Source organism: Drosophila navojoa, chromosome 4 (genome assembly GCF_054131105.1).
Source record: "Drosophila navojoa isolate 15081-1374.11 chromosome 4, UAZ_NAV_1.0, whole genome shotgun sequence".
Taxonomy (NCBI): domain Eukaryota; kingdom Metazoa; phylum Arthropoda; class Insecta; order Diptera; family Drosophilidae; genus Drosophila; species Drosophila navojoa.
In genome coordinates this window covers 5,886,934-5,909,422 of record NC_142892.1, presented here as the reverse complement: position 1 = coordinate 5,909,422, position 22,489 = coordinate 5,886,934, and the positions used below count along the sequence as shown (strand labels likewise).

The window sequence follows — 22,489 nt, the reverse complement described above, 5'->3', positions numbered from 1 at the left end:
CATAACTTTAGCCCAGCTATACAAATTACAATCTTCGTTTTGTTTCACATATAATATAATAATTTTTATTGGTTTTGTTTACTCTCTTCTTGTGTTTTTTTTTTTACGAAAATTATATTTAAGCATAAGCATACAACGAACAAACTTACAATTACATTTTCTTTTATAATGCATTTAAAACATTGACTGTTTAATATTATAATTGTTTATACTTTTCATTCAGCGTTACAAGACACATATTGGTGCACAATTTTGCATTTTTATTTTTATTTACGTTTTCGTGTTTTGTTTCGAATTTTTTGTTACTGTGTCGCAATATATGGGTTAAGTATTAAATATATTGTTTATCATTTATATACGTCTATAAAAAATACAAAAACAATTGACGCTCAACTGTCCAATGCAATTGTCCAATTAGAAATTTCCTTTAAGCTTAGTTTGAATTTAATTGTTTAATTTTGCTTCACTGTGGCGGCGTTTGACTCGATCGGCGTTTATCCTTCTCTTTCTCCTTCTCCTTGTCGCCGCCCTTGCGTCCAAAAATGCGGAACATGCCGCTGCGACGCTCGTCTTTGCTCTTGCTGGTGCCGCCGCTGCTGCCCTTCACACCCGAAACGGAGGAAATAGACTGAGCCTCGCTCTCGCTTGAGCTTTCCGCTGATGCGCGCGTGTAGCTTATCGAATCGGGTTGCAGCGAAACGGGTCGATTGCTCTCAAAGCGCGAATTGCCCCAACCTGAGTGCATAAAATACAAATACAGAGATCATTAGCAAATGCGAACAGAGAAGGCTGAGAATCAGTGGGCATGCAAACTTAAAAGAGCGTATGTGATTGTTAACATAATATTGTGTGTGAGTGTGCGTGCATATAAGGTAAAAAGAGATAAAGATATGTATATAGAGAAAGATTGTGACTTAAGTATACTTTGCAAACTCGTGCGCAGATAGGATCGACGCGTTATTTTCACCGGCTTTACAGTTGAACCTTCACATTTATATATATAATTTGTTGGCATGCAAATCAAAGAGAAATAAAAGAAGAAAAAGACAGAGAGATAAAGTACCAATAACCGCTACAGTTCGCATTCAAGTACAACTAGGATATATATATATATAAATGTATGTATATAGAGGCAAGCCTTATTTATATTAGGATAACTCTGTTTGTGTACCGATTCCGTCGTTATTGTTATTTAAATGTAGACCCATATAGCTTGGATTACTGATGGCATTATTATGCTCAACGGAGCCCGATGATGATTTTGTTGATGATGTTGGTGATGAGCTCGTTAAGTGCCAAACCGTGCGACTGCCTGTCGCATGTTGTTGTTGCTGTATCGTTGTTGTTGTTGTCGTAGTTGTTGTTGAGTTGTGAATATTACCGTTGCCATTGCTGCTCGCATTGCTGCTCGAGTAGTTAATCGTTCGCTTTGTCGTGCTGCTGCTGCTACTGTGGCCATTGTTGTTGTTATTGTTGTTGTTGTTGCTGCTGCTGCTGCTGCTACTGTGGCTGTGACTGTAGCTGTTGCCTGGCGCATGCGCCTCCATCTCAATAAATTTACGTGTCGAATCGATACGTCCAGAGGGCACCCTCTGTGGTGATGCCAAGAGCTGCTGCTGCTGTTGTCGTGCAATGTTGTTGTTGTAGTAGTCGGGTTGTTGTTGCTGCTGCTGATGTTGCTGATTGGCTGCTGCATTAAATGCATTGATGCGCTGTTGCACCTGCGCCGCATGTGGCGACTGATGGCTATGTGGATGACTGCTGCCCAATGGCGGCATCGTTGTTGGCAATGGCGGCGGATTATCTAATATATATGTATACGCGGCGATTTTTTTGGAAAGGGACACGTTGTTTACAATGAGGTATATGTGGTTGTGTGTGTGTGGGTGTGTGTGTGTATGGTACAAACACAAATAGCGAAATGCAGTTAACTACAAGGTTAACTACAATGGGTGGTTAACCCTTGGACTACTTACCCGACTGTCTGGATTCACTGTTACGCATTAGAACGCCACTGTCATCTCTGCTATTGCCATTCTGGGCGGGAAGCGTGGCGGATCGGCCATCGGTAAGATCTGTTGAGGATACCATTAGTTAGTCAATTATATAGGTAAAAATTTTCAGCTATTTACCATTGCTGGAGCTTTGACGATTGCGCAGCGTTACCAAATTCTCTTGGCTCTGACGTTGAGTGGCCACTGGCGGTGCTCCTCGCGGTGGTATCGGTGGCTTCTGATCGAAAGCGGATGTGGGTGAACTGGGCTGGGATTGTTGCTGCTGCAGCTGTTGTTGTTGTTGTTGCAACTGTTGCTGTTGCATTTGACGCTGCAGGAATGCCATTTGGGGCGTGGGCGTGTCTAACGTATGGCCACTGCTGGAGCGACGCTGTGAGTCTGGCGAGGAGTTGCGCGAGCTAACAGGCGAGTCCATATTGCTGCTCACCTTGATGTCCGGCGAGCTGCTCGATTGTTGCTGTATTGAAAGAGTCAAAATGGTTAATAAATCAGTTTGCTATTCATTATCTTATTCAAACTCACCTTCATCGATTCGTCGTAGCTCAGCAGCTGTAGATTTGGTGGCAGACTAGCATGGAAGGATATCTTGCGTACCCAATCGTTCATAATGTCCAGTGATGGTGCCTCGAAAAGGAACTCGGAGCCGTCGGGCAACTTTAGGCGGAAGACATACTTCTTCTTTGTATAGTCATCGGCACGCTCGCACTTGGCACCCAGTATATTAACTGGCGCCGTGGCCGTCTTCTGCTGCAGGAAATCATTCTCGTCCTTGAAGAAGCACACCAATTGACCGCACAGCACTGTGTGGAACTGCTTCCAGGAGCGCACGGGCGCCTTTTTGCCACCAGATTGCAGACCATGCTTACGCTCAAGCATGCCTTGAATCTCGACGGGCGGCAAATCGAAGCCCTCGCCCTTTTGGTTCTTGCGGAAGGATTGGGCACGACGACGCGTAGTAAAGGATGGCGTACGTTTCGCCTGCTTGGGCTGAACCTTCATGCTCTCGGCACGTTTCACATTGGCATCGGCCGAGCCACGTCTCAGTCGATCGCCGAAGATGCCACTGGAGCTGCTCTTCTGCAGGCTCAGATGCTCTTCCAGATGCTGATCCTGGAAGGGTGGACGCAGCTGTGTTTGTGATATAGCTGGCGACTGAGCGGCACTACCTGGTGCACTACCGCTGTTGTTGCTGCCGCCACCGATCGTCACCATGGGCGTGGAGAAAATGGGCGTCTTCTCTTGGGCAGCGGCATTATTGCGATGCTCCTGCTGCTTCTCGGCCCGACGACGTTCATCGTTAAGACGCTGCAGCTCCTTTTGCTTGAGCTGCTCCAGGCGTTCCTTTTCAAGACGTTCCTTCTCCTTCTGCTTGGCCAGTTTCTCGTTCTCCTGTTGCTTGCGGAAACGCTGTTCGAGCAGCGTAATGCGTTTAATCGCCTGGAATTTCTCCTCTTGGGCGGCCACAGTCTTCTCAAAGTCCTCGTGGCGACGCAGCAAATCCTCCACCTGAGGTATAGAGTCACCCAGCTTGGCATCCTTCAGCTGCGGCTCGCGACTGCTGATCCATTGCTCCAGGATCTCTGCATCCTTAAGGAACAACTGTGTGTCCAGATTAAGCTCGTATATCTCCTTACGTTGCTGTAGCGTATGCTCGAGCAGATCATGACGGGACTTCAGCACCTTTATCTTGTCCTCAACCTCATGGGCAAGGAAGTGCTTCTCCTTGATCAGCTTCTGTCCGTTGGCCGTAAAGTTGGCAAAGGTTTCGTCACGTGCACGGATCTCGGCATGGTGATCCTTAATACTGGCCAGCAGCAACTCCGCGCCCGCCACACTGGTGGCCAGCTCCGGAGCCGTGATCTTGGCCAGCATCTCATTGATCCAGGCAATCAGATCACGATACTCGTCGAAGTACGATTGCAGCTGTTCAGCCTGATTCAGCTTGCTCTTGCGCGCATTTGTCTTCTCCTTCAAATCCGTCCAGGCCTCAACTGTCTCATCGCGCTTCACTTCGATATGCTCGCGTGCGTCGGGATAAATCTCGCCCAGCTTAGCAGCTTCGGCTAGCACTGAATCGACCTGCTCCTTGATGGCGACAAGTTCGCTCTCAAATACTTGATGTTTGCGTCCCAGCGCTTGAATGCTCTCCAAGTCCTGTCCATAGTCTTCGGAGATGAGCGAGGCATCCTTCTCGTTTATCAGCGAGATGGTCTCATCAGCCACGCGATCGTAGACATGCACCTGTTTGGCTCCAGCAAGTGCATCTTGGCGTGCATTCACCAAATCCTTGAGCTCATCCCACAACTGTTTCGTTTCATCTCGCTTAGCCTTGATGGAATTGCGATAGGGATTGTTTTCCTGTATGAGGCGATCGCCCCGTTCCAGACATGCCTCGACACGTGCTTCGTTGGCATTCAGGTTGGACACAAAGGACTCAAAGGCTAGCATCAACTGCTCCACGTGCTCCACATCCTCACCATAATCCTCGCTGGCTGTGACAGTCATTTGATCGCCCACCCATTCGTGAAGCTCCTCTGTCTCACGCAGGTATTCAAAGAGCTTCTTGCATTCGGTGAGCCGCTGCTCACGATCCTTGGCCAGACGCTGTAGCTCCGCATACTGCTGCGTGATGGCGCCGTTCTTCTCCTGTATATTGGCGCTGTCAAAGTGATTGCGTTCAATGAGGCCCGTTGCCAGCTTGTTCACCTTGTCGATGGAAGGCTTGAAGGAGGTCAGCTCGCGCTGCAACACCTCCAATTTCTTCTGATGCGTCTGCACGGACATTTCATCGCGTCCGTAATCGCTGCTGGCCAAAATCGGTCGCTTCTCACGCATCCAGGCATCCGCCTCGTTGGCCTCCACATAGAACAGTTGACTCTCGACGGCATCCAGCAGACGCAGACGCCTGATTGCAGCCAAATCACGCAACTGCACGAGTTGCTTCTGCAGCAGCTCCGATTTGTATTGAATCTGCTCGCTGGCAAAGTGATTGTCGCGTATCATTTGCTGGCCACGCTGCAGTAGCGCCTGGATCAGTGGCTCCTGTGATGTTAGCTCTGCCTCCAGGGCATTGTGCTTCTTCTGCAGGCCCTGCACGGCCAACAGACTGCTGCCCAGATCCTGGGAGCCAGCAATTAGCTGCTTCTCGGCCAGCCATTGGAGCTCATCTTCGGCATCGCGCAGGAACTGCTGCAGACTGAGCGAATCCTCGAGGTTCTCGCGCCTGATGGTAATCGGTTCATGCAGCGTATTGTACCGCTTGATGGCAGCCATTGCACGCTCGTGGATTTCGTGTTTGAGGAAATGATCCATCTGGAAGAACTTTTCGTCCATGACCTTCAGCTGATCGGACAGTTCGTTATGGTGCGCCACGTCGGCCTCGAGGCGTTCGTGCTTCTTCAACAGATTGCTAACCGTGGCCAAATCCTTACCGTAGTCCTCACTAGACAGCTGTGCCTCCACATCGTCCATCCAGTTGTTGAACTCATCGATGCTGCGATTGAAGGCCAGTGCTTCATATGCCTGCTGTAGCTTCTCCTTCTTGGCTTTGGACGCGGCCTTCAGCTTGGCCCAGTCGCCCTCCAGCAGCTGTACCTGCTGCGCAATCTCATCCTTGGCAAAGTGCTCTCCCTTAATCAAACGCTCACCCTCACTGATGACGGCCTGCACCCGTGGCGAATTGCTCAACAGTTCGGCATCAAATGCCGTGTGCTTCTGAATTTTACTCTGCAGATTGCTTGGCTCACGGTAATTCTCATCCAGGGCCACCTGCAGCTTCTGCACCAGCCAGCGATCAATCTCATAGAGACTGCGCAGGAACTCCTGCAGCTGCAGTGACTGCATGAGTCGATTCTTACGCTCGGCCGACTGCTCCAGTAGCTTCTTTTTGCGCCGCAGCACATAGGCCAACTTCTCGCTAATCAGATCTCCATCCTTCGGGTTACCCTCCAGTATGCTATTGGCAAACTTTTGCAAGGCATCTACATGATCTGCATCGAGCAGCTTCTCAAAGGCATCGTGCTTTTTAAGCAAACGTTCCACAGCTGTGTAGGAATCGCCTAGATCATCGTTGTTAAGGAAAGCCTCCTTGTTGGCCAGCCAGATCTCCACCTGTTCCACCTGAGCCTTGAACAACTGCAGCTGATGGGCTTCGGTGAGGTCACGTGCCCGTTCACTCCACGCCTCGTGCAGCGTCTGATGCAACTCCTCCAGGGCTTGCAGATACTGCTTCACACTGTCCGACTGGTTGGTCTGGCCGATGAGCTGCTCGCCGTGCTGTTTCAGTGCCACGAAAGCCAGATCACGTCCATCGATCTCCACTTTGCGCTCCTGGTGCAGCTCAAGCTGCGTTTCGCAGTCGTTGATCGTGGATGGCGCCTGGGTCGCGTTCATTTTCTTTACCATATCATTGACCCACAGCTCCAGCTCCCTAACGTCCGACACGAACTTGTGCACCAAAAAGGCTTCGTTCAGCACACTCTGCCGCTTCACCGACAGACTCTGCAGATTGCCCCAGGACTTGTGCAGCTCTTGAAGCTTACGCTCAATAACCTGAGCACGTTCGGGGTATTTACGAATAAGATACTCGGCGGCAGCCTCATGCTCATCGATCTTCTGCTTCACGGCGGACATGTCACGCTCCAGCGCTTCCTCGCGACGGATCAGTGCTTCGACAGCGGCCAAATCACGGCCCGTGTCTGCGGAGCTCATGGCCAGCGCCTTCTCGGCAATTCGTTCCGCCGTATCGTCCACATCGCGATTGAAGACATGGATTTCATTGGCTCCTCCGAGCAGTGCACGATATGCGTTCAGTGCACCCTGAAGCTGGCGCCAATTGTGGTTGAAGTCGCGCCGGCGCTTGTCTACACTCTGCGTATCCTCCGGCAGCTGTGCCTGGTTGATCAGCTTATCAGCCAATAGGTTAATGTGCTTCACACGCTGATCATCCACACGCATGTCCGAGTCGACGTCGTCCAGTTTGCGCATCAGTGCATTGCAGTGCTCCAGATCGCGGCCCGTGTCGCTGGCCTGCACCATCATTTCCTTGTCACGTATCCAGGCCTCGATCTTGTCCAGCTGATTGTTGAACTCCAGTATGTCTTGGGCCTCCTCGAGGCCGCGTCCACGCTGATCCAGCTCGGCGAGCAGACCCTGCCAGGCGGCCACCACACGTTCAATGGCTTGCTTGATTTCTGGCGAGGACTCGTGCTGCTTGCTTAGCAGTATGACGCCCGTGTCTTGGATCTCCTTGATGCGGCCCTGATTGGCAGCTACTTCGGCCTGGAAGGCCTGATGCTTTTGCAACTTCTTGATCTTCTCATCCAGATTGGTGACCTCGGCATAGTTGGCCGCATCCGCTTCCAATTTCTTTTGCTTCTCATTGATCCACGACTCTGCTTCGGCGCAATCACGCACAAACTTGGCATACAGCAAAGCATCCTCCAGCTTGTAACGACGCACAGCACATAAATCCTTTACCTTCTGGCGACGCGCCAGGACACCTTGCAGTATCGTCTGTATATTGGCGCTATCGTAGTGACGCTGCTCGATTAGCTTGCGTCCATGCTCTTGCAGCAATGCCACCTTCTCCTCTTGCGTCTGAATGACACGCTCGAACTCGTCGTGCTTCTTGATTTGGTTCTGAACATCCTCCACAGTTTGACCGAAATCGGAGCTGCTGAGTGCCGCTTGCTGTGAGCTGGATAGATTATCGATCTGTTTGGCATCGCGCAGGAAGCAGAACAAATCGATTTTCTGCTCCAGCATAATCTTCTTCTTGTTCCAGGCCGCATGCAGCTTCTGTCGTTCATCCAACATGGCCGCACACTTCTCCTCCACATCGGCGGCCGCATAGTGTCCCGTTTGGACCATCGAATCGCTGAGCTCGTTCAGGTATCGGAATTTATCCTCACGTGCCTCAATCTCGCCATAGATCGCATCGTGCTGTATCTTCAGCGCTGTGGCGCCTGCTGCATCACTCACGTGCTCCTCGGCTTGCAGGGCGGCACGCAGATTCGCCGACCAGGACACAATGTCGCGCACATCTGTGAGGAATGTTTGCAAATCGGAGCTGGCAGCCAAACGATCACCACGTGCCGTTGAGCGCTCCTTCAGATCATTCCAAGCGGCCACGACCTTATCCTGTTGCTGAGCAATGGCAGCAGCATTCGAGGGATATTTGGCTTGTAGGCGCACCGAATCCTCAACCAGCATTTGTAGCTGAGCCTCCAGCGCAACCAGATCGTTCTCGAAACCTTCATGCTTGCGTAGCAGAGCTAACGCCGAGTTCAAGTCCTTGCCCAGCTCGGAAGAAAGTGCGGCATTCTTGTCTTGGATGCGGAAGAGCGCTTCGGCGACATCGCGATGGAAGCGATGGATTTCGCCAGCAGCATGCAGTTTCTGTTCGCGTTGTTTGAGCAGCTTCAAGAGATTGTCCCAAGACGTTCTAAATGGAGAAGAGGTAAGCAGTATTAAATAAATAATTGTATAACTGAATACTGTGCAAGCTTACCTCAGTTGTTCCTGTCTCTTTTCTACCTCATTGGCATAGGAGCTTTCCGTATCGATGAGCTTCCTCGCCAGCAGCTCACACTGATCGACACGATCAGCGCCAACCTCAACGCGATGCTTGACATCATCAAATTTATTCTGCAACAGCTGCAAATGCTCAAAGTCCTGGCCGTAATCCTCTGAAGAAGCTGTTTGCTCCTGTTCCCTGATCCATTGCTCCACCTCGTCCGACTCTAAGAAGTACTCGTGCTTGGACAAACTCTCCATCAGACGCATCTGCCGCTGTGAGGCCAATTTGTGTAGGGATTTGAGCATCTTCTCAATAAGCTGCTGCTTGGCTTTAAGCACTTTACTATCGGGATGGTTGGCTGCCACCATGGCGGCACATGTGTGCCCCATTTCGGTGACAATGCCCGAATATGTGTCCAACTCCAGTTCGATGGTCTTGTGTTTGGTTAGCAACTTGGCAGCCGAATCGCGGTCCCTACCATATTCGGTAGAACGGAGCGCATTGTTGCGTTCACCCAACCAGGACTCAATCTCGCCGGCATCGAACAGATATTGCTGTGCTTTCAGGGACATTTCAAGCTTGCGTGTACGCTCACCACAATGCAGATTCAGATCTTGCCAGGCCTCCTCCAGCTGTTTGCACAAAGCCTCCACATTCTGTTGCTCGGGATGCTCTTGGGCAACAAGAGCTTGGCCCGCCAGCAGCGCCTTATTGATCATGCTCTGATGGCCCTTAATCTCTGCCTCTAGTTTTTTGTGTTTCTTGTACAGCGATTGCGCCTGATGCAGATTGTGGCCCAGTTCATTTGACTTGGCTGCGGGCAGATGATCGTTTATCCATTGGAATTCAGCATCCAATTCAAAGACAAATTTGTGGAAATTCAGACTCTCCTCTAGCTTTTCCCGACGCTTCTGGGTGGGATCGCGTAGATCCTTGAACCGTTGCTGCAGCTCCTTGGTCTCGTCCTCGATGTTCTTGGCGTTGAAGTGACCCTCGTGAGCCATGTCATCGCCCGTGGAGACCAGCTCCGCAACTTTCTGATCCCAAATGGTTATCTCTGACTCGAGCATTTGATGCTTATTAATCAGATCCTTGCAGCTACGCAAATCGTTGCCCACGTCTTTGCTCTTGAGCGCCGAATCCAGCTCGTCCACCTTCTTCTTGGCATCCTCGATGGCACGGTTGTGCTCACGCTGCGAGGCAGCCTGCTCCAGCTTACGACCCTTGTCCTCAGAGAGTGCTAGCAGATCCTTCCATTTCTTGTTCAAATCGGCCACACGATGCTCCACCTCGGGCACACGATTCTCGGCCTGAATCAGGGCCTGTGCATCTTTGTTTACATTGCGCAACTGGCCCTCGTTGGCACGCAGCTCACGCTCAAAGGCTTTGTGCTTCTGCAGCTTGCGTGGCAGATTGCTCAGATCGCGGTAGCTTTCATCGCCAGCGATTTTGGTCTTGTCCTGCAGCCAAACTTTCAGATCATCCGCCTCGGCAGCAAACTTGTGATAGTCCTTGGAGGCTTGCAGCAAACGTTTGCGGTCAAAGGCACGATCCTTAACAGCCTTGCGCTTGCCCAGCACCTGATTACGACGATCGGAGATGCTATAAAAGGCAAAGAAGAGAATGTTAAGGATGCAAATGTCAAGTATTACTATAAAGCCACTTACTACTTGGCGTCGTAGTGATCATTGGCAATTAGTTTATCTGCATTGTCAGAGAAGCCCTTCAGTATCTTGTCCTGGGCCATTAGGCTCTTCTCAAAGTCCAGATGACGCTTGAGTATGGCTTCCACCTCATCCAGTGAGGACTGCAAACAAAAGAACATTAATCTATTGCGGTAAAGTGATTTGAGAGTTTTCAACTTACGCCCAGATTGTTGTACTCAAGGAACGCTTCGTGACTCTTGGTGGTGGCATCGATCTTGTCCGCTTCGCGATTGAACATTTGCAGCTCGACGCACTGCAGCAGCCACTTTTGCTTCTCGCTCCAGCCACGATGAATGGCATCCTGTTCGGCCCTCAGACGCTCGATTAGCTGTACTGTCTCTGCCATGTTAGGTTTGCCATCTGAGAGCTGTTTTCCCAGTTGGATAACCTCAACAAACTCGTTGTCATGTGCCTTGATATCATCACCCAGATCGTTGTGTTTCTTCAGCAAATTATTTGCTGTTTCCACATCTCTCGCTGACTCGTCGGCATTCAGCTGATCCTTAACGGAATCAATCCATGCTAGCAAAGTCTTAGCGCTGTTGTTGAAGATTTGTTGGCCCACTTCGCTCTCGATGCGTGCACGCAACTCGCTGCCGCGCAACTGAACCTGTTGCCACATGTCCTGCACCTCCTGCTGGCGGGCATTAACATTGTCACGCTCTGCAGGATAGGCGTTCTTCACCGAATTGCCCAGATAGGTGACACGGTTCACCTTATCCTCCACGGGCGCCAGTTCGCGTTCCAGATTCTGATGGCGACGCTGCAGCGCTTGCACGGTTTTCAGGTCAGGAGTAATGACGGCCGTGTCTAGTTGGAGCATCTTCTCGCTCATCCAGACCTTGGCCTCGTCACAGGTGCGATTGAATAGCTCCACACTGGAAGCGCCCTCCAGACTCTTCTCGCGCTGTGCCTTGGCATTGTTCAAACGCTGCCAGATTTGATGAATTTGACGTTGACGCCCAATAATCTTGTCTAGCTGCGAGTGACCCTGACGCCGGAAGGTGTTCACGGCGCCATCGATCTCCTCGACGCGCTTCGAGGCGGCCGACAGATCGGTTATGAACTTCTCAAACTTACGCTTGGCATTGTCCACGCCTTCGGCATCGTCCGTCTTGATCATGCGCTCCTTCTCCTTCATCCATTTTTCGAAATCATCGCATTCACGATAGAAGCCAAACAAATGGATGGAGTCTTCGAGAAGGGCATGACGCTTCTGTGCCATCTCTTGCAGCTCATCGTAGGTAGCATTGATGCGTTGCTGACGCTTCTCCACGCTATCCGCATTCTCGTTGATGCTCTGATTCGAGGTGCGACGCTGCACCAGAGGCTTGGGCGCCACAACCACTGGACGTATACGCTTCACGGGCACCACTTGACGAACGAGTATGGTCTTCTTGACTTTCTGCAAGCTCTTGACCTTCTCGGCCTTGGGCACAATGCAGGCGACGGGACGTGCTTCGATTTCACGCACATAGTTCGCCGGCACGAAGCCCTCGTGGCCATTCTCCTTGCGCACGCACCACCAATCATCGTTGGTCTTTGACTTGAGCAGCATGACCTCGCCCTTGTCCATTTTCATGCCCTGGCCCTCGAAGGGGAAGAGCGAACGCACGTGTGGCAGCATTTTGGTTTCGGTTACCTTCTTGTGCTCCAGCTTCTCGACCCACTCATCTTCCCAAACTTCCTTGGGCACCAGCCGCGTCTCATTGACCCACTCCTCTTGCTCGACTTCTGGCAACTCCGGCTCGGCTGCTGTCAGCTCCAATGTGCAAATGCCCGCCTTGATCAGCTTATCGGCCTGCTGGTTTAGATTGAGGATATCGCCAGAATAGGCATTCAGCTCACCCTGCAGATCGCGATGGCGCTGCAGCAGCGCCTGCGCTGAGGGTTCATCGTTGCCATAATCTTTGGAGTTGACCAGAGCCATTTTCTCGTTCAACCAGGATTCGGCTTCGTTGGCATCCGTATAGAATTGATAGGCCTCGGCGGCATCCTCGAGCTGGCGACGTCGCAGATCCACAAGCGATTCGAGTGCCTGCCAATGCTCCGCCAGGGAATCAATGCGGCTCTTAATCTCACTCGCACGCGGATGTTGCTCGCCAATGAGACGCTTACCGGCATCCGACATTTGCGATGACTTCGGCTTGCGTGATTTGATCTCGTCCTCCAGCGCCTTATGCTTCTGCTGTAGCGAGAGCACAGCACGCAAGTCCTTGGCCGTGATGCCGGTTTTGCAGATACGCTGTTTGTCCACCAGCCAGCTCTCCTCGTTGTCATAGTCCTCCATGAAGTGATGGAAATTACGCGCCTCCTCGAGACGAGCACGACGCTGTGCGGATAGTTTCAACAGATCAGCGAAAGCCTCCTCCAGCTGACCCAGCCGCTGGGCTAATATGGCGGCATCCTTGTGCTCGGAGCTCTTGTAGGGCAAAGCCTGACGATTGAAGCGCTTGAGCGTCTCACCATAAGTGTTTACCTGCAGCTCCTGCAATGAATGGGCCTGCAGCAGCTCCTCGACGCCCAATAGATGCGGACCCACATCCTCGGAGGCGAACTGCTGCTGCAGTTCACGCACTGATTCCGTCGTGCTGGCGATCTCACGCAGCAGATTCATCAGATTGCTCATTTGCGAAAGGTTCAGCCGTTGATTCTCAAGCAGCTCCAACAATTTACGCCACTTATCCATGACCTCCTGCTCACGACGCTTCACACGCTCCTTGCCATGATAGTTCTCCTTCTCCAGCTCATCGGCCATGGCCGTTAGATCGTTAAAGCGTTCAACGCGTGCCAGAATATCAGCAGAGATGGCCTCGTGTTTCTTCAGCGTAGCATCCACTTGGCGCAAGTAGCGCGGATCGGACAGCACTTGAATCATTTCCTTCAGATAACCCTCACGCAATACAGATTTCTTTTCGAATTTGTAATTCAGTTGCTCCAGCTTCTCTTGGCGCAGCAGCTCCTCACGCAGGGCGACCTCGCGATTGTGCTCAGCATACTCCAGTATCTGCCAGGCCTTCTCTATGTCGTTGACCAGCTGCCCGTCTTGTGGATTATAGGCCGGCTGATTCAAAGCCTTCAGCAGTGTGTTGATTGTGAAGAACAAAGCCTCAATCTCGCTGCGTTCCTTGTACCTGTTGACATGGATATAGATATAGTTTAGATATTGTATTTAGAATAGGATTTTCGTCTACTCACTTGGGTGGCTTTTCAATGGTGCGATACTCCTTAAAGGCCAACAATTCACGCTGTATGCCCTCCAATGAGTTGGGAAAATCACGCTGCTCCAGCTCTATTATCCGTTGCCTTATCCAGCTGAGCAGATTTGTGGTCAGGCGTTCATAGTGCATCTTCTTGCGATCGGCATCCATTAGCTGGCCCACAATCTGAATATGACGAAGAAGGTAGTAAAGAGAGCGGTTAAACAACTTTCTAGACCCAACCCGATCGGATGCCAAGTAGAGCGTTAACCAGATTGGCTTGCACGTTACGCTGCAGCACCCATGCAAAGAGTTTTATATTTTTTTTTCTGTCTGTGCCCCCGACCCTGAGTGTCAACCGAACCCCAGCAGGCCCAGTACCCATTACAAGGTGTGTCTTCTCTGCCTACTTACATTGGCTATACGCTTGCCGCTCTTCTGCTCGTTCTTCATGCGCGCAAACGTGTGATAGTATGAGGCCACATAGGTCAAGATCGATTTCTCATCCGGTCGCGCTGAATCAATATCCTCCGCATCGAGCAGACTAATAGAAAAAGAGTGGAAATAGCAATAAATAGCAGTAATATTTATATATAGGCCCATTTACCTTGGTATGCCCAATTCATTGGCGGCCGTATCGAATGCATGATTCAAATTATCCAAATTGGAATTCTTTGAGTTGACAATGGTGCTATATTCGAACAGATCGGGTCGATGCGAGTGAATGAGCGCATTGAAACCCAGCCCAGAACGCCAAGATGATGTAAAGTCCTGTATATTAACGCCCGGATAACCATGTGTCTTACGTTGACACCACAACAAAAGCGCATCTTTGGCTGAACGTTTCTCACTGGATTCGTTTTCCTCATCCTACAAAAATTATTATTATTATTAAATTGATTCTTTATCTTGTCATTCATTCATTTCATTCCAACTTACAACATCGATGACGATTTCCTGAATTTGGAAACGCAAAATGATGGTCCAAATGAGGCCCAAGATCAATCTGGGATTACCATCGACAATGTCCTCAGCACCAATGGACTCCAAGCGTACCTATTGTTGTTGTTGTTGTTGTAGTTGTCGTCGTCGTCGTTAAAGAGAAATGATATACAATTGCATTAGCATTCTATTACAGGTGGGACAGGTATGCAGGTATGACGGGGGTCTGCCCATCTCGAGTTACGCGTTTCACAAAGCTGCCAACAAGTGAACCAAAAGCAAAAACAAAACTTGAGCCGCTCTTTTGTGTGGCCCACAAGTCACGCATTATCAGAGCGAAGGTGTTTGACCTCAGTCTCAGGTTCATACATATACATATATAATTATGTATATAGTAGGTCATGGCGTGAACAGGTAGGCACAGATAAATAGAAATAGGCGAAGAAAGCATAAGTTACGACTGATCTTTATCGCATACATAAAATTAAAGATGAACGAAAAAAAAAACGAAAAAAAGAAGAAGAAAAACGCAGCTTTTAGTCGCTTTTTAAAAAGTTGATTAATGGCTAAGCGGGCTGGAGCTGAAGTTGAAAGAATGTATTTGACCGATTGTACGTTCCATTGGCGGCGGGTCTTTGGAATGGTATGTGTAAGTGAGTTTGTTTGTGTGCATGTGTGTGTGTGTGTGGTAGCCACATAGAATCCTTAACTAAATGCTCGCTCAGCTGTGCGTTAAATGTCGTTTTACTTTTTGCTTTCGAGCTTCTTCAAGCTGAAAAACCAATTAAAATGCAATAAATGCCGATGTCACAAAATCCAAATGGCAAGCCCCAAAACAAAAATAAATGATATAATAGGTAATGCCTGACTGTGAGCCATGCTGTACTGGGAAAGTATGTGAGAGTGAGAGATGGAGTTTAGGGAAAACGAAAGCAAAGAGCACCAGAGGGGGAGAAAGTGAGGAAGAGCAGGAAATGAGAGAAAGATTTACAGTTCTCTCTCTTCCTCTTTTTCTGCCTCTTCGAAAATAAAATATTTTATACATTTTTCCTGGTACTTGGGCTTAATGTTTAATATTTAATATTGCTTTTGGATAGAAAATGTAGAAGGCAGTTTATGGTATATTCATCTACCAAATTACAGACATTAAATAAATATGTGAAGTACACAGAAAGATATTTGTTTCGGCTTATCTAGCAGCGACAAAGGCAATAAACTTGATCGGGATCAATTTAATTTCCTAACCATATGGCCTAGCTTGCACATTCGAATGACTACAGGGTATTTACAAACAACAATAAAAATCAACAACTTTCACTATGTCAAACAAAGTGCCCAAGACACAGACGTGTGCGCAGTGTCATTGTTGTTGTTGTTGCTGCTATTGCTGCTGCTGTGTTGTTGCTGTTGTCGCAATTGGTACAAATTACATGCATTTAATGTGCATTAAAAGCACCATTGTTTCTAATTAGATTAGTCTTATAGCAAGAGACACGTACTAGAAGCTAGACCCCCAAGCGAAACTATGTCGCACGCTAAGCTGCGGGCAAGTAAAAGCGAAATAGAGAGTGAGTAAGAAAGAGCGAGAGAGAGAGAGAGAGAGAGGCGGAGAGACTGAGTATATGCACTTGGGGGCTACATCTATGGATTCCATTTGCCTGCCTGCCTGCACACACAATTAAAATCAAATTCAAGCAAAGAAAGTGCGCGGAAAATGTGCCGACACGAAAAGCGAGAAACAACAAAAACTCAACGCAAGCAAAGTAACTAAAAAAAAAATATATATAAATTAATGAAACTAACTAAATAAAAAATATATATACATGCATATAAATGTGCAGCGTGCGCATTAGAAAGTATGCAAATATTTTACAAAATTGCCAGCAAAGGTAATTAAATATATATGTATATACACATACACATATATTTGTTAGTTATGCAGCTTTTGGCGGTTTATGCAGTCGCGCATCTAAAGTGACTTTTTTTTTGTATGATGGCTCACTCATGTGGCAAACAAAGCACGCAACAGTCCACGCGCAGCTGCCTCAAGAGACTTGCACTTTCTACAAATGCGTAGGCCTCTACCTCTCTCTCTCTCTCTCTCTCTCTGGCCCGCTCACTGTCACACATCTCTTTCACACGTACCTTGGTGTGCAAGAATGCCAGACTCTTGTTGACATTTTCGATTTTATGTACACGCATACGTCCGCTATTCGGCTTGCCCAGTTTCTCCGACGATATGATCTCCAGCAGCTTGAGCAGCTTAATGCCATCGGCTAGATCTGTGAATAGGTCTTCGACCTCCATTTTGGCCTAGAATGATATTTCAAATAAAATGCATTCTCTTGTCTTGTGAAAGCTTCGCTTCGGTTTCGCAGTCAATGACCAAAACTTACCTTGATCAGAAACGAATTCATCCATTTTGTAAAGGTCTTCTTTTGGATGTGTAAACGCTCCTCCTGCAGCGTCTTAATGCGATCATTCTCAAACTTCATTATGCCATCGCGCTGCGTCATGTTGGTTGTGGAGCCGCGGCTGGAGGACGACGCTTGCAGCGATGAATAGCCACCGGGCTCATATTGTGATGCTATAAGAAACGCAAAACATAAGTGGGAAAACATGGATTAGCACACGGTCGAACATAAACAACATAAATAAAAGCAAGAGCAAAAGCCCTGCAAGTGCTGAAATCGTTTAGCAAGGTAATATATGCAAAACAATGTGTTTATACACTGTTAACAAGTTGGTCAAATGAGTTGATTGGTTTTCAAATGTACAGAGATTTTATATTCTAAATAAACATTTGTAGGTTTGGTAGAAATGTTTAGAGTTTAGACAATTGTTGAACTAATGTAAGAATAAAGATTAGAGTTACGCCCCCTACAAAGTAGAGGTACGCCTCTTAAAACGCATCAAATGACAATTCTTAGACTGAGTCTCGATAGCGGACTGAAACCCATTTTATCCGCCTTAATGCAGCTGAAAGATTTGCAAATGTAACTTTCTTTTATTTCTGTAAAAGCTTTTCTACTCCATTCTCATTCTCAAACAGTGTATTTCGTTGCTTGTTATGCCCAATGGCATATTTTTGAACCATTGGCCTCTTGGTACCAATAAGTAGGCACAGCTCTATGCATTGGTTCGATAAGAACAGTCCTCCACACAGTATTTTCTGTTGTTTTTTTTTTGCCACTTATCGCAAGTCAAAGTAATTAATGGGCATTAGCTTGTATATACACATATACATATGTACATATATTTACACAAGTATATACATATATAATTTATATATATGAAAGTATCTGGCGTTACCTGTAAGCAGATAATTTGCAAGCATACGGGTTTGGTTCAATGAATGCCCTTGTTTCGAGCTAAGACATTTTCATTGTCGTCTCAGAAGTGAAATATCTGTTTTATAAAATTGATTTACAAATAAGCTAAAATTTAAGCAAGATTTTGAGGTTTCTTTTATATTATTTAAGGAATATTTTCTACTAGAGCTACAACAGTTTGAAGTCTTTCAATTTGACTTGACGCATCTCAAACTGTAAGCTAATTTGGCTGACTTTCCAACTGTTTTGGCAATTATACATTCAAATGATTCGCTGCGCGATTGTGGGCGTGAGTAAAATATTGACTCGTTTATTGGTAGAGGTGTTCCATAAAAATGCTGCCAAATTTGGCAAGAAATGTGTGGCTTGGGTGTAGCTATTAGAAATTATCTTAAGTGATTATTCATAGCTGAAATTCTCATCGGCAAATTATTTTTAATTGTTATTGCATTAAGTCGTACCTTTCTAATTTATATGCGTGTATCTGCCAAAGCAACTCATTCAACTACTACTTAGATGATCTAATGAGCAGCGTCATACTTATTTCCTAAAGTAAACTTTGTCACAATACTATTCGACGATTAGTCAATGGCCTTATTTTAACACTATGATAGAGCCGAAGACTGTAGATTAGGGCATGGAAAATCGGCAAGAAAAGTACCTCTAACATTCCTGTCTATGCCGTAATATGGCCCTGTTATCAGCAATTAATATATAGCAACAACAGTAAAAAATGAGTTCTCATATGTTTTTTTCCTCTTTTTTTATCAACTTGACAATTCCACAGATTGCGTAATACTTGAGCTTTCGTATAGCGCACAATAACAAAAATAACATCACGAAATATAAAGAGAGTTAACACTGATTTATAAGTCACGTATGAGTAGAATATTTATATACAGCTAGATCTGCTGTATAACATTATGTCGACAGCGACTATTTGAAAAGTATTTGTTGGGCTAGTATATCAAAGATTAGGGTAGACATTGTGTAATTTAAAGTATGACTCAGCTAGGCATATATTTATTTAGAAAAGATGGTTCAAGTTCAACCTACCCAAGGATTGACGTTCAAACGATATATAACGTTTATATTCATTGCGCGAGAAATTCGAACGTAATATACTGTTATATTCCATGTTCTGATCTGAATGGTATATCACATGCACACACGCATCAGCACACAGCAAATTTTAACTGACAGCTATAGCCAAAGCATTCAAAAATATATACAATTTGTATATATTTCTCTGTATGGATATAATTTTTCGATTTTATAGAGCGACGCACACTAAGTTCGATTTCTGACAGAGTTTTCGCCAAGTTGCTTGCACTGTCCGCGCCGTTTGATCACTGCCTTGGCATTCTTCACTGCTTTTTTAGGCGTAACAAAGCTTTTTTTTTATCAGATGCCGAGAGCGAGTGGGCAATTCAAAATACCTATTAAGGCAGAGTAAAAACCGACGAAAAAAACGAAAGTGGCAAAAACGAATTCTTGGCTGAGTTCCACTTTGAGCTTGTGCGTATGGTGAATTCCATTTATCGTTATCATTTCTGCTGTTGTACTAAAGCTTAAGTCTGATAACATACAAAAATGCCTAAGAGTGTGCTCGAGTTAAAAGTGATTGACTAGGAAGATACCCTGAAAAGCAAACCTGTGGAGTAAGCGTTAGCTGCGTTTGCGGTAGGATCTATATCTATGTATATTCTAAGGCCTAGCCAGGCAGACAATCAAAGACAATCACGACTTGTTCTTTAGCAGAAATGAATAGGCCCTCTTCAACCAATTCCAATGAGCTCATAATACAAACAAGAGAAAAGCAAACTTGTCAGCCCTGGCCTGAGTTATTTGATGAAGAGATTGTTTATCTTATCGCATACCTGGCACATATGTCAATCTATAGATTATGAGCAAAAAAAAAAATAATAATAATAATCCGAATATATTTTTAGTACACGAATGCAATCGATATAAAAAGCGTTTAATCAATTGCCATAAATCCAAGAGAAAGGCCAAGGTCCAAGTGTCAAACCATTTATTAAAGAATTAAAATATATTGAATATTGATGAGATCATAAATAGAAGCATATTTCTTAATAGCCATAAATCATAGAGAACGCCCCATTTATAAATATGAAAAATAAAAGCCAATCTTTAAAGCTGTTGCTGAGGTCATCTAAAAGACATTTTTGCGACCATCGTTAGGCAAACAAAACACTTTACACAGTTCTTTGTCTCCTGCTCTCTCTCTCCTTACTCCCTCTCTCGGTGTGTGTGTAAAGAGTGAAAAATCAATTAAAAAGAGGTGAAAACCAAACAATAAAATCAGCAAATAGCGCCAACAGCAATAAACTTTACCATATGCCGATAGCAGGTGCGACGTAAACTTTGTTATCTCTGCCGCTCCGAGAGGTAACTACCCACATACAAACTGATATATACATACATACATATTCATATAGGTTATTTAACTATATGTGTGTGGGTGTGTGTAAAAAGAGCCGTTTGCCTACGTGGCAAAAATCGAGGCATAACTTTAGGCTTTAGCCGGAAAAATCATTAAAACTCAGTGCATGGCACATTAAGTTTCAAGTATTCCACACTAAGGATTTGCCTCCAGAGAAATGGAAATTAAATGTAAATTAGAAGTCCGGCTTGAACTTCGAAATACCCTAGCTAAAGCTGCTGGTTACATGGCACATGCAAAATTTCCGCATCTGTATCTATGTGCCTGCATCTATGTATCTGTATCCGTAATTATATCTGTATCTGTATCTGTAACTAAATCTGTATCTGTATCTGTATCTGTATCTATATCTGTATTTGTATCTGTATCTGTATCTGTATCTGTATCTGTATCAGTATCTGTATCTGATCTGTATCTGTATCTGTATCTGTATCTGTATCTGTATCTGATCTGTATCTGTATCTGTATCTGTATCTGATCTGTATCTGTATCTGTATCTGTATCTGTATCTGTATCTGTATCTGTATCTGTATCTGTATCTGTATCTGTATCTGTATCTGTATCTGTATCTGTATCTGTATCTGTATCTGTATCTGTATCTGTATCTGTATCTGTATCTGTATCTGTATCTGTATCTGTATCTGTATCTATGCATCTGTATCTATGCATCTGTATCTATGCATCTGTATCTATGTACCTAAATATATGTATCTGAATCAATGTATCTGAATCTGTGTATCTGTATCTATGCATCTGTATCTAAATATATGTATCCAAGTATATGTATCTGAATCTGTGTATCTGTATCTAAGTATATGTATCTAAGTATATGTATCTGAATCTATGTATCTGAATCTATGCATCTGTATCTAAGTATATGTATCTAAATATATGTATCTAAGTATATGTACCTAAGTATATGTATCTATGCATCTGTATCTGTGTTGCTAAAAATATATTTCTTCAATGCGAACCAAAAATGAAGCATGCTCCTTATTTCACTGCATTTTCTGCAGAGTATATAAATTCCACACAGCTGCAGGGTAACATGCTTCGACTATTTTTAGTGTCAAAACGGTAATTGCAGCACGACGAAGTTCTGGTCATAAAAGATGAAAGTAAAAACACAATCGCGCACACACTAAACACAGAAAGAGAGAGAAACAGAGAGAGGAAGTAAAACAGAGAGAGGGAGAGAGCCTGTTTACAGGCTGGCCAAATATAAACATTGAACTGCGCAGGCGCAAAAGATTTGAGCAGCCGTAGGGAGAAAAGAAATAGACTGGGGAACACATGCGGCGCACACATGTGTCGACAGCTGAGCTAAGGCAGGAGGCGATATTTACAGTTTATATAGTTTCTGCTATTTTTAAACAGCATCCCCATAGAGTCGCGTAGAACTGGAGTAAGAGCAGCTCTTTGTGTGAGCCAATCAGCCAGCTAGCCAGCTAGCCAGCTAGCCTTATAGGAAAGTTGTCTGATTAGGCGTGCAATAACCTCACAGCACCGAAATCAGATTTGCATAAATCAATAAACATAAGCCAATTTTCTTCAGATTTACGTATATATGGTTATATATACATATATCTATGATTTTTATGTTCTGCTACATAAATGTTTAAGCTTTGCAAATTCACATTTACATGCGGAGAACGTTTATTCAAAGACATTTCGGAATTTAATTATTGGTGTGATCGTCGAAGATAACATTTCATTTGATGAGCATTTCTTGTTAGGCGCTATCAGAGAGAACCAAACCAATAGCTGTGCCACGATCTAACAATGAGACCTGTAGCACAGCTTGTTTTAATTTTTGTTTCTCTTCTTTTTACTATTTTCAATTTTTGCCTAATTTGGGACTTTTTTTGAATAAAATTACCTCATCACTTGCCGAAAATTAAAATTCAGTTTTGGCTTCAATGGCAACAACAACAACAACAACAGCAACAGCAAGATTCACTCAGTCGGGCAATAACAATGTTATAAATTCTTTTGTTTGTGCTTGGCATGCTAAACAATTTTCAAAACAAAAAGAGAAAAGCTCATTGAAAAAAGAGGGCGAGAGTTGTATTTTTTTTTTTAGAGATACGAGCTTATAAGCCTTGAATTTATTGGGAACTTTTATCAAGCTGACAGCACCGTAACGGTTGATTTTATTATTGGATTTTTTGTTGTTGTTTTAAGTGCAGACTTGTAAAGAATTGATGGGAAATTCGATTTCAATAGCTAAGAGAAACAGTTTATCATAACACCACAAAGACTTGTCAACTTTTCCACAATAGAATCTGCTGGGATATATCTGTCTAA

The 22,489-nt window shown here is 45.7% G+C and overlaps 1 protein-coding gene across 10 annotated transcripts in view; it reads right to left on the bottom strand.

Moving 5' to 3' along the window:
• Nucleotides 1-37: 37 nt before the first annotated feature.
• kst (spectrin beta chain, non-erythrocytic 5 kst) overlaps nt 38-22,489 on the bottom strand; it is a 95,091-nt gene continuing 72,639 nt past the window's right edge. For 6 of the 10 annotated variants that reach the window (XM_089259863.1, XM_089259861.1, XM_089259860.1 and 3 more), the window contains exons 3-16: nt 16,780-16,970; nt 16,529-16,696; nt 14,381-14,497; nt 14,049-14,311; nt 13,856-13,985; nt 13,440-13,627; nt 10,402-13,375; nt 10,203-10,342; nt 8,527-10,137; nt 2,538-8,460; nt 2,133-2,472; nt 1,977-2,075; nt 1,172-1,804; nt 38-735 (exon numbers count right to left, since the gene is read on the bottom strand). In XM_089259863.1, coding sequence (XP_089115989.1) covers nt 464-735; nt 1,172-1,804; nt 1,977-2,075; nt 2,133-2,472; nt 2,538-8,460; nt 8,527-10,137; nt 10,203-10,342; nt 10,402-13,375; nt 13,440-13,627; nt 13,856-13,985; nt 14,049-14,311; nt 14,381-14,497; nt 16,529-16,696; nt 16,780-16,899 — 12,978 coding nt within the window. In that variant the 5' untranslated portion in view covers nt 16,900-16,970 and the 3' untranslated portion in view covers nt 38-463. Of the gene's footprint in view, nt 736-924; nt 985-1,171; nt 1,805-1,976; nt 2,076-2,132; nt 2,473-2,537; nt 8,461-8,526; nt 10,138-10,202; nt 10,343-10,401; nt 13,376-13,439; nt 13,628-13,855; nt 13,986-14,048; nt 14,312-14,380; nt 14,498-16,528; nt 16,697-16,779; nt 16,971-18,771; nt 19,079-22,489 lie in introns of those variants that run through there. The other 4 variants (XM_018101028.3, XM_018101031.3, XM_018101032.3 and 1 more) reach the window with 4 other exon arrangements.